The sequence below is a fragment of the Pyxicephalus adspersus genome, chromosome 5 (genome assembly GCF_032062135.1).
Source record: "Pyxicephalus adspersus chromosome 5, UCB_Pads_2.0, whole genome shotgun sequence".
In the NCBI taxonomy this organism is placed as follows: Eukaryota; Metazoa; Chordata; class Amphibia; order Anura; family Pyxicephalidae; genus Pyxicephalus; species Pyxicephalus adspersus.
The window spans coordinates 59,643,954-59,656,485 of NC_092862.1; the positions used below are offsets into that span (position 1 = coordinate 59,643,954).

The 12,532-nt window shown below is 35.3% G+C and overlaps 1 protein-coding gene across 4 annotated transcripts in view; it reads left to right on the plus strand.

The window, feature by feature from the left end:
- KIF13A (kinesin family member 13A) overlaps positions 1–12,532 on the plus strand; it is a 110,697-nt gene that overhangs the window by 82,794 nt on the left and 15,371 nt on the right. For 2 of the 4 annotated variants that reach the window (XM_072411640.1, XM_072411642.1), the window contains exons 18-30: positions 1,562–1,724; positions 2,899–3,039; positions 4,186–4,335; positions 4,535–4,696; positions 5,757–5,930; positions 6,748–6,899; positions 7,661–7,793; positions 7,875–8,021; positions 9,225–9,266; positions 10,588–10,687; positions 11,051–11,177; positions 11,402–11,457; positions 11,731–11,855. In XM_072411640.1, coding sequence (XP_072267741.1) covers positions 1,562–1,724; positions 2,899–3,039; positions 4,186–4,335; positions 4,535–4,696; positions 5,757–5,930; positions 6,748–6,899; positions 7,661–7,793; positions 7,875–8,021; positions 9,225–9,266; positions 10,588–10,687; positions 11,051–11,177; positions 11,402–11,457; positions 11,731–11,855 — 1,672 coding nt within the window. The remainder of the gene's footprint in view (positions 1–1,561; positions 1,725–2,898; positions 3,040–4,185; positions 4,336–4,534; positions 4,697–5,756; positions 5,931–6,747; positions 6,900–7,660; positions 7,794–7,874; positions 8,022–9,224; positions 9,267–10,587; positions 10,688–11,050; positions 11,178–11,401; positions 11,458–11,730; positions 11,856–12,532) is intronic. The other 2 variants (XM_072411641.1, XM_072411644.1) reach the window with 1 other exon arrangement.

Here is a 12,532-nt window from a genome sequence, read left to right on the forward strand (position 1 = left end):
GGATCATATCATGTGGATAGCCAAAGCAGTGATAGATGAGTGTCATGTGGAAGGATATAATGCTAAAAACATAGACTTTTTCAGTTAGGCACAGTTCCTCACCTTTTTGGTATAAAGGTTAAATAAGTTACATACACCTACACAGAATTGTAAAGTGAGTCTGTTTTAAAGGTAAATGTTGTGTCATTGTTCAGATGTCACAGCATGCCCATTGTATTCTTTATTGGCAACTAATGTCTCTTTGTGCTTATTTGGTTTGGTTTGCTTGTTACTAGGGCCTGACTTTCCTACACTTTATGGCTGAACTATACCATTGTCCTATTAGAATGTCCTTACTGGACATTGAGAAGGTCCTACAGGACTTTGTAAAGAAAGGCTAAAGGAAAAGTCTGCAAAAAGTCAGACCTTTGCTGTTTAATTTTTTTTTCTCAGTGAAGAGTGAGCATTTAGCATTTGCATGGGGTATGCCACTTTTACTTCTATCGGTGCTATTTTTTTCTGTACATAACTTTAGACTTTTTAACTTCTCCAGTTCTGCAGAGAAAGGGAATACTAGCCACTGAGCCATTCATGATGCCCCTTTTTAAAGCTATGCACACACATTAGATGATTCTCTCCCAAGACAAACAGTCTTGCTAATTCCAGCAACAATCATATGATGTCCTCTGGGTGTCTGTATGAGGGTTTAGCCTTAAATCTTGTAAATCACCAAGGACCAAATTGTGTCCTCCAACCATATTGGAAATTATAAGGGTTTCATCTTTATCAAGCTACAACTCTGACACCAGTATGGGCTGCAAAAACTCAGTAATGTACTCCAATGATTAAATCCATCATGCACATTTATTGGAAGTAAAAGAATGATAATGCAAGAAAAATAAATAGCTATACGATTTGGTTTATTAATGTACTCTGGGGTCCTGTTATATTTAGTTATGTTCATGCTATTAGTTGTGCTTTTTTGTTTTATGCTTGTAGTATGAAACAGCTGTGTTATGAAATATAGAACATTTGGCAGTATGCCTATATAATACTTTATTATGGATGAATTTAGGTCACTTATATAAGAATGTTGCTCAGTTTTATTGTTCTATTTTGAATGTTTAGTGATTCTGATGATACAATACATTTACAGAATTGGCTAACAAAGAATACATTCAAAGTCTTTTGTATCTTATGGCAATTACTAGTCATTAAAAATCATGTCTACACTCAATTCGGTGACATTTTACTGTGACATGAATGCCAGGTTTAGCGTGCCACATATGGACACTTAGGCAACAAAAACTAAAGATTTCAGATAACATCTCCTGACCTAAATATGCTGCATTTCAACAACATTTTATGTTTTACTCACTTTCAGCCCTGATTAAAGCAGCTAACTTGACAAATATAGAGAATGAATCTACCTAATAGGAATCCAGAATTCCTAAAAAACCTGACAGTGGTTTCTTATCCATTCCTATTATTTATTCTAACCAAAAAAGTTTAATAATAAGGTGAAAGTGCATGCTACAACTTGTAGTGAATTATATTTAATTATTGCATTGTATATTCACAGGGATGAACTATTTCGGCAGAGTCTATCTAAGCTCAGGGAGCAGATTGTCAAGGCCAATACTTTAGTAAGAGAAGCTAACTTTCTAGCCGAAGAAATTAGCAAAAACACAGATTATCAGGTTACCCTTCAAATCCCAGCAGTCAATCTCAGCGCCAACCGAAAGGTAAGAATATTGTTATACTACTGTGGAAACGCCTGCACTGCCTGATGTAGATGGCCTTTGTAAGTTTGGTGAATTCAATTAATTGATATACACTCATAAATTGATATAAATTTGCATCCTACCTGATTGATGTGAATTTATTTGCTCTGTTTTTTTTACTTGCTTTTTTCTGAGATAAACCCCAGACCCTGAGATTAGGTTGGTGGGACTGCTACCCGTTTCAGTGCCTAACACCTTAATGTGTTAATAACATAAGGTCAGTATGCCAACAGTGCAGTAAAGATGCCCATAAACAAATGTCAATTCCCAACCAATCAGTTTTTTTGGGTAGACTGTGAAATGGCAAATCTTTCACATATTTTATTTGTAATACAAATTCCTTCATAAGCCCAATTCAGCCCAATTGTTTCTCTTTCAATATTATCTCCAGTTGTATGGAACATCAGATATGTTTGGAAAAAGGACCTCATGGTTTGTGTTACAGTTACAACCTTTGACATATCTTTTATATTTTACTTATATTTCATAGGGAAGCATATGTCAGATTTTTTTTTCCTTTCATCTTTTTATTGAAACAGAAGGGTTGATTTTGACTTTTACTTTTCTTTTCCACTGTTTGAGGATTTTAGGAGTTTAAATTGTACTATTAAAAAAAGGAGGTTCCTGGAAAACTGGAAACTGAACTCCCCTCTTCTTACTGGTTATCTGCAGTGACAGATTGATAGAATATGGTGACATCAGGCATTGAGACATGAATTATGTATATTTTAAAAGTAGTTTATTGTATGATTGATTTGTTTTCAGTCACAGTAATATCTACTTTTTAGTAGTAACTGTTTAAAGGACACATTCTGGTCTCAGTAAAAATATACTAAAGTAAAATTATTACCTAATAAACGGTTTTAAATTGGATGTATTGATTTTACATTTTAAATACTGATCTGTGGCACCTTTAAAATAGATAGAGACCATATATGAGAACCCTACAGCTATCTGACAAAAGTCTAAATAAAATATAGTATTGGTGAAATATTCCTGGTTGGATCAAAGGTAAAATAATTGTAAAATTGCTGTTCTATGTTTAAAATGCAAATAATAAAACATTGGTATTTGATGATAACATTACCTTAATCGCATAATGCAATAATGTTAATAGAAAATGTTTTTGTTCCAGAGAGGAGCAATAGTGAGTGAACCAGCTATTCAAGTGAGAAGAAAATGTAAAGGAACCCAGGTGTGGAGCATTGAGAAGCTAGAGAACAAGCTTATTGACATGAGAGACGCTTACCAGGAGTGGAAAGAGAGCTCACCACAGGTACTAATTTGTACTAGTTTATTTGTCAAGTGTGTTTCAAGTTAAAAAAAAACAGTTCATCTCTGAAATACATTAACATTTTCCCATTGTTTTTTAGGTCTTTGAAGTACCTGCAAAACTTCTTTTTTAATAAAGATGTTAGGGTCATGCACTGTGCCCCACCCATTTCCAAATTATATATTAACCTATTTCCACTCTTCTAAGATCTTTTCTGTGCTTGCCACTGGGTGCCCCATAGCTTCTTTAAAAATCTCCTAGATAAGCTCTGATTCTCCCATGCATTCTTCCTACATTCTTTATTCTTAACTAAAGAGCTATACCAGATAAAATCTTATATGTGGTGACTCCATTATTTTCCTTAATAGTCCTAGGGTGGATATATTCACTCCACTGTATTTATGTAGGAAGCCATGTTTGTCACCCTCGGCTGGACGTCAAATGTGTGGATCACTAGTTTACAGAAATGATAAAATATTGTTTCTACTTTTGACTCATAGGAAGTTGTCCAACTTTCTGAGAAAGTCATTCCATTTTACATCCAGATCCTACATTTGGGGAACATTAAAGTATGCCCTAAACCTATGTCTGTTGCCAACTGTCAGAGTCATAGGTCTCTAATTGTAAAACAAGGAATCAGGCATTCCCTAAAACATTCCCTTGTGAGAATCTTGCAGGTCCATGTGTTTCAATAGCAGTAATCGATTTCCACCAGAGAATGTTTGGGGGAATGTCAGATTCCCCCTTTTATAAATAGAGCCCATAGTAGTAGATCCAGTACAGCTAAGCTACACCCTTTGGTGTAAACACTGTTCCCTCTAGATGTTCTTATTGTTCCCATTACCTTGTCCTCACTTATGAATGCTCAGTAAGCAAATTGGTAGGAGCTGGCACAGCCATTCATGAAGTTAATAAAAGTCACTTTAATTACCATGTGCAGCAAAATTACACATGTTTAAGATGCCTTGATTCTTATACACGTTATCAATAAGGATCAGGAGGACTGAAATGTTTGCTGCACCTAGTTATAGCAACTTTTAGCAGTCTAATGATTCCACAAGCTGGTTAATATTGGTGTTCAAGTTGTATGGATTTATCTACATGTAGCTGTCACTGCAGTACATTTCTCTGTTTTGTTTTTTCTTGCAGAATAAAAAAATAACATATAAAAAAGGAGATCCATTTTATGAAGCACAAGAAAATCACAATCTTATTGGAGTGGCCAATGTATTCCTAGAATGTCTCTTTTATGATGTTAAGCTTCAATATGCAGTTCCTATCATTAGCCAGCAAGGGGAGGTATGAAACATTTTGATTTGTATACTTTGGAATTTGCTTGGTTTACAATCTATAATTACATTTGGCTAATAATTGTGAACATCAAAATATGTAAAAACCTGTATTTCCTCTTTCTTTAGAATTTCGATAGTAACAGATTTTTTTGATTCTACAGTTCTCAGAAACTGTAAAAATAGACACAAAATCATGTCTCCCTTAGGTCGCTGGACGGCTTCACATTGAGGTGATGCGTGTTACAGGGGTGGTTCCTGAGTGCGTAGTGGGTGATGACTCCTCAGAAAATTCCAGTGAAAGTGGTAGTTTTGAAATTATCGACAACAGTGGTGAAATAATCTACAGGCCCAAAAAGTTGACTTGTCGCGTAAGTGTAATTTCAAGCTTTTTAAGATAGATATGGTTGTGGTTGTTGAGAAAATAATTAAACTCAAAAGTCACCCAAAACAATAAAATCACTTGCCTTCAATCACATAGATTTGCCTGTCCTTCGGAAGGTATCCGTCTTCAGCCTAGCGCAGAAGGAGCGCCAGGCGTCGCGCGTCTTCTCTCTTCTTCTGCATTTTTCTTCCAATGTCACCCGATCTCGGACTGTGCAGGCGTAAGATGGGGTAACGTAGATTGGGAAGAATCTTGCCAATCTCCCTGCGCATGTGTGAGATCGGCAATTTCCCCCCTATTGATGGATGAAAGGGCTCCTTCTGCACATACCCGAGATGCCTAGGTGATCGAGACTTATGGGGCAGTGCTGCACCCCTTTTTGTTGCACTTAAAAAAACACCAACAAACAAAATTTTTACTTTAAATAAAGAGTTGTCTACCCTTTTATGTAAAGTGAAAATTCTGAGTTTAGGTATGCTTTAAGTAGGGCCTAAACTTTCACTTTCTTTAAATACCTGCTTTAAGGTTTGTTTAAAGCCTCTGAATTACTATCATTGATAGTGGAAATATTTGACACAGTATGTTGAATCATGTTTATTGATGTTTTTATATGTTTTGGATTTTAATATTTGTTAAATAAATATGACATTCTTATATACATCATCTTTAGAGTGATCTGTAGTAGTACCTTAAAAGTCCCGCTATCTCTATACATCACTCCATTTCGGAGTTGAAACCTTTTGTGGGTAAAGCCTCTGCCTCAGATCCAACACAGACTGATATGTTTCCCTCTGCCAAAGATTTTTTTTTGTTTTGCCTGTCCATATTTCTGGATTTACTGATCATTTTTGCTACACAGATTTTACTGAAGGTTACCTCTGCTTAAAGTGGTTTGCCAACTTGGACAAAGTGCTTAGTACAGTGTAAACATATATAGAAATATAAACTAGACTATTACAAGAATATTACATGGCTATTATTTATTATAAAGTAAGGTGTGTAGTAATGTTTATTTATTAATAAAATGTAAATGTATCTCATTACAGGTGAAGATAAAAGAAGCTACAGGTCTTCCCCTAAACCTGTCAAACTTTGTATTCTGTCAGTATACCTTCTGGGATCAGTCTGAGCCTACAGTAGCACCACCCATGGTTAACCCTGACATGCCATCTTCAAGAAGCAAAGATGCTCAGTTTACTGTAAAATTTGCACATTCAAAGGTAATTCTACTATATAAATTGTGGCAAGGTTATAGACATTATACGTGTTAAATATTGTACATAACTTAGTAAATGAGCTTTAAAACAAGCCCTTACTAACCTCTACAGCTACAAAGACCTGTAGATCAGTTATTCCTCAAAATGCACAACAAAACTTGGTTCTTTCAGCACTTCTCCATACCTTACCACCCTTCCTAACCCCATCCAGTATTTCTCTATCTCTATCCCCCCCTATCTCCCTCCCTCCCTCTTTCTTTCCCTCTCCTTCTCCCTCCCTCCCTCCCTTTCATTCATTCACTCCCCCCTCTCTCTCCCACCTTTTGTTCACTCACTCCCCCCTCCCTTGCTCTCTCTCTCTCCCTCCTCCCTTTCTCTCTCTCCCTCCCCCTTTTCTCTCTGCCCCCCCCCCCTAATTTAATGATGAATTTCTCCACAGTGCCTTTGTTTCAAAATCAGGTACAGCTTTTTATATCTTCATAGTCTGGCAACAATTTAATTTTAAATATATGCAACTATATACATATATGTGCAAGCTATACATATTTATATATACTTTCCTCCATCTTTACCTGTTAATGTAAGAATTGCCAGAGAGCATACACTTTCATCAGTGAAGCTGTGTGATCCACCAAACCTGGAATGGATTTTATCAAAGTACTTTGCCTTTTGCTAGTAAATGTTTAAAATCCTGTACCAGATCCATTCCAGGTTTGCTGGATCACCCAGCTTCACTGATGACAGTGTATTCTCTTTATCCTTGGAGAGCTTTATTAAATCAGACCCATCGTCCCATCGTGTGTTTATTTTTTATTTTTAGGATTGTGTGATTAACATTACAGAAGAATTTTTGGAGTTTATCTCAGAGGGTGCCCTTGCTATAGAAGTTTGGGGTCACAGATGTGCTGGAAATGGAAGATCCATGTGGGAGATTGACTCTCTTCATGCTAAATCTCGAACATTACGAGACCGGTACGTTTACATATGGATTATGGATTGTGTTTTAAACATGCCTTACTGTCTAATTTACCATACTTGTGGAGCAGTGAAATAGCAATACCTTTGTCAGTGGATACATACCCTGTACAGCACCTAAATATATGTATTGCTCCTTTTTTTGTAGAGAAGGATTAGAATCCCTGGTAATATTGTATTTTATTTGTTTTTTTTTTTTGTCTCACTGGGTAGCATCTTGCTACCTATGTCCATGTGAACAGGACAAAAGGTTACAGGAAACCAATTACAAGGTAAATAGAATAGTCCCCAGAATAAAAGGAACAAGTAAAGCTTCAAATAAGGAAACCAGCACTAGTAGTATTTGTTCCTCACTTTGGGGAAACTTCTTCCCACTTTATGTAGTGTCTCCAGGACAGAATGTTAGGGGTACTCTCTATTGGTACCTGTAACAACAAAAACTAAACAAACAGTGCCTTTGGAGTTAAGTGTACAGAAGCTTTTGCTCAACTCAGAACTGCTCCTTCAACACAAATGTCTACGGCTAATGTAAAAGGAGCTGAAGTATGGGAAAATGTGGGTCAGCTGGATCCTGATGGATTCTTATAGATATCAAGGTAAAGTCAAGTCCATTGATGACCCTTGGCACATGCTATCTAACCCTTCCTGACTGTTTCTAAAATAAAACTTAGCTAACATAAACTGAACATTTTTTTGTATGTTTTTTATTATACATTGCATTACATTAAAATGAAAGTCCTGCTCTATTTTTCCTCTAGGTGGAGTGAGGTAACTCGAAGAATAGAAATGTGGATATCCATATTTGAGCTAAATGAGAATGGAGAATATACATCTGTGGAACTGCATCAAGCTAAGGATGTGAATACAGGGGGTGTATTCCAGCTTAGACAGGTGATTGAATTAACATTTGGTTTATAAATTATTATAGGTCAGTTTTCCTGGTATGTTATCATTTGATTTTCTTTTATTCAGGGTCACTCTCGGCGAGTTCAGGTGACTGTAAATCCTGTACAGAATTCTGGCACATTGCCTCTCATGGTTGAAGCCATCCTGTCTGTCTCAATTGGCTGTATCACTGCTCGCTCAACCAAGTTACAGAGGGGGCTGGACAGTTATCAGGTACCTAGAAGGAAAACAATATCAATAATATACTAGAAATTGTTCAGGATATTTAACTAAAATGCGAATAATGTTTTTGACCATTAAAGCGTTTGCACGATGCTTGGTTGTGCCAGGTGTTTATGTACCTATATGGTTGTGTGTGTGTGTATATATACATATATATATATATATATATATATATATATATATATATATAAACTCATGCATCTACCTTTAATAAATATAAGCATCAAGGGCTTTTGTAATAATGTTTTTTTAGGGTTTTAAAGCACTTTATGAAACATGATAAAAATGAAAATGTTATTATTATGTGTCAGATAAATCTTATATGCTTGCATAAATAGGTCAACCTATTTTCAATAAATATGCCAAGGAATAAAATATATATATATCTTTACTAGACCCAGTCTGTAGGTAAAATAAAATGAGTCTACCTTCTTCTAAGGTTAAACACATGGTAAAAATGCATTGTGACTTACCTTACACTTCTGTAGTTGCACTAGGTCCAATAATGAGTCCATTGATACAATGTATCTTAACACACTGAACACACTGAAATGTGATACTGTTACACTTACAGCTTGGATAATGTGTTTAAAGCAGTTGCTTATAGGGTAAATCTGTATAGTTCTATAAATATGTTGCGTATGATTAATTCAAATAGTTGTCTGTATTTGATATATTTATATCTGATTTTATATATTTGAAATCCCTAATCCATCTTCAAAGATCACAGATACACTGATGTCAGGTTGCAATTAGTTTCTAAGGCAAATGTCACGTAAGTGATTCTGTGTTCATAGAACTTAAGGGTGGAGATTTCAGTGCCTCTGTTTTTGTGAACTCTGTGAACTTTAAAAATGATTTTCTGTACAATGCTTACAGCTACGGAGATTAGTACTGATTGTTCATGATATACAAATAAATTATTGTGTATCATTTGGGCTCCTTAGGTATTTTTATCAAAATATCCCCCTTTAAGCAAAAACTATATTAAGGGACTATAATAAATGTATATACACAACCATTTGTTTATACACTGCTTGATGGGTTTGTTTCTTTGACACTTCAAATAGGACTCTCAAGTGTTATTTTGGGTTGTTGTCATATGCATAACATCATGTTGTGATACAAGTACTTTGTGACTATGTAATGAAAGCAATGCATGTCCTGTTTACATAATGTATTTTCTTCTACCAGAAAGATGATGATGTTGGTGGTGATGATATGGATAGTTACCAGGTATTATTACAGTGGCTGCTTCCAATCCCTTGGCTTGGGACAAAGTTCTGCTCTGCACCACAACGTGAAAAAAAAGGGGGAGAACTTTTGGAGCTTTGGAAATGGAATTTGGAAAAGAGGGTGGAACCTATAAAGCTGGGAAAGGGGAGCTTGAAAAATAAATTACACCTGACTGGCATCACTGAACCATTGCCTAAAATGCTCACATACATGTCACTATGTGTAACATTGCCTAACCGGATTCTGCATTATCACACAAAACATGTTGTAGACTATGTACAGAGATGTCCATACATTCTGATCAATATATTAAGATCCCAAACTGATGGGTGCTATCCTTGTTATTTATGTTACCATGAATTTTTGGCAAGGATAATTTATCTAAGGGTAAAATCTGGTTATAGCAAGACACTGAAAAAACATGAGGCATTTTGTGAGCGAGAGAACTACTTTTTGCTTAAATTGGAACCCCCCTTTTTAACATCTGGGGGCCACTATTTTAGCAGCTGTGTTACCAAATGTGTAATATATTTCTAATGGTCATAAAGCTTTGGGTATAAATATTAAATCCTTGCACCCAAATCTTGGGTTCTATAAGCAGGACCTCGTGATTTCCGTTTTTCTTGGAGTGTACTGCCCTTTTATACAAAAGTGAATGTACATGAATGCAGAAACATGCCTTATATTTATGTGACAGTTGGTAGCGGCTAAAGGAAAGCTGTACATGTTATCCTATCTACAGCATATGACTAACAATGTTAAGCTAATTCACAGACTCACTAACTAATAGCTATGTGTTAATGCTTTCTGCATACCCATTAGACACCAACAAAAGCAGGGCATGATGCATGATGGGGTTAAATTTGCATGGATAAAAATATTTATTATTGGGTTTGCTGACAATCTGCCAGGCAACAGTTTGCAACACTAATGGTGCAATTGCATTAATCAGTTTTCCTTGAATATGAATAAGCAGCCAAACATCATTCTAGCCATTTGCCATTAAATTTGTTTTTTGTTGTATTTTTTATGTGTATCATAAAACACAAGATCTAAGATGTCCAAGAACAATATATATATATGCATATTTAATCAGCAAAGACACAAGGAAAGTATAATTATGTCATCTTTATATACTGTTTTTCTTAAGGAGTTGATTACATTTTTACTATCTCTGATTTACATAGAAAAGCAGCCTAAAACAGTTTAATGGCATCATTTGTTAATTATCACTTAATTCACATGATACAGCAAAAAATCAAATGATGGGTAAAAATAATGTGTTATATTTGTTTTGGTTTTTTCTGTCTCTAAAAAACAGGAGGAGGACCTGAACTGTGTACGTGAGCGGTGGTCAGATGCATTAATTAAACGCAAGGAATATTTGGATGAGCAAATACAGAAAATCATCAACAAGCAAGGTATAAATGATGGAAATAAAACTTTTCTCCCTTTGGCACAACTGTTTTATACATAATTGTCCTCTATTGGTTTAAAATTGAAAGCCTTAAGTACAAAAATATGAAACGTATGTATAATATGATTCTGCTACTGAAGAGTATATTGCTTTTGTAAAGATGTCACATACTTATGTCTAGACTGGCAGTGAAGTTGCAGTGCAGGATGTCTATAATTACAGTTAACAATTGGATGTTTTTCATAGGTACAATATTCCAATGTGATCTAAAAATTAAATATGAACATTTTTTCTACGCAAAGTGATCACTGAATCCCTATAGGCCTAAGTGAATATGAATGTTTATTGCATTATTTTAAATGTACAGAAAAAACAGAAGATGATATTGAACGGGAAGCACGACTGGTTGAGCAGTGGGTGGGCCTTACAGAAGAAAGAAATGCAGTGCTTGTCCCAGCACCCGGAAGTGACATTCCTGGAGCACCAGCTTACTGGTAGGTTCTCTGTTCCTTTAGCGTTCAGCCTAAAATAAAGGCAGCCTGTAATGTAAAATAGTTGTATTCTGTGTTGCCCATGGTGCGTTCTATTGGCTTTATTTTGAGAAGCGGTGCAATCTGTATTAGATATACTCAAATTTATTAAATAACAATTTTGCTACAAGCACCTTTCTTTACCTCCTGCTTTTTTTGTTCACTGGTTTGTTTGGTTATCTGTTCAGGACTCCTCCAGCTGGAATGGAGACACACATCCCTGTCCTCTTTCTAGATCTTAATGGTAAGAAGATTTTTGAAATGGACAGTATTTTAATGAAAAGCACTTGTACCAGCTCTCCATAATGGAAAGTTGATGTCTTATTGGTAGTCATTTATCTCTTGATTTACGTTTTACTTTGTGTTATTAAAAGCCTAGTGACAATACATTGGTGGGAAATGAAAGTGTGATGAGAATGGGTAGTATCCCCATCAGTTTGGCATTTGCAGGTTTGATTTATCTTGCTAATATTTCATTACCTCAAGACGGGACTCTTCTGTTCTCACTTTTCTATAGCTGATGATCTCAGTGCCAATGAGCAACTTGTGGGTTCACATGCAGCTGGTGTAAATTCTATATTACCAAAGGAGCATGGGAGTCAGTTTTACTACCTTCCAATTATCAAGCACAGCGATGAAGAGGTAATGTTTTATTTACATGCTGTATCTATTTTGTTTACTAGAGGAGCTTATTTAGTATATTCTTTATACAGAACTTATATTAGCCCTCTTAGGGCTAACTAAAGTTAGCTTTAGTTTTTTTTTATATTTTGGATGCATAGGCTGATGTTAGCTGTTTCCATGCATGGTCATTTAGTGAAGATCGTAACTGTTCCACATCTGAATCGAATACATAATATTTAGTATAAAAAGGGGGAAATTCAAAACTTGTTTGACATTAGACTGAACAACTGAATTTACCATCTGTGTTAATAATTTATCTGTTGGCCTTGTTTTAAAGAATAATTCCTCAACAGTAGGATTTCTAAATAGTTGTTGACAATATAGAATGAATGGGTACGCTTGTGCATGCATATGCTACCATTATTGTATTCTAAATTTTGTTTAATAAAAGCCACTCTGCTTTAATACAACTTTATTGCAACTGATCTTATAGTGTTACTATCTTATAAGTCATTCACTAACTCCTAGTGGCATTATTATCTGTATAGTATAGTCCACCCAGTACACTCCCATATTATAACAAAAAGGCCCAGTTCCCAAAATAAAGAAAAAATATGTTTGTGTGTATGTAGTTTTGTATTAATACATTTTGGATTTGTATGCCTTTTTATACTTGCATAATACATTTCATAGTT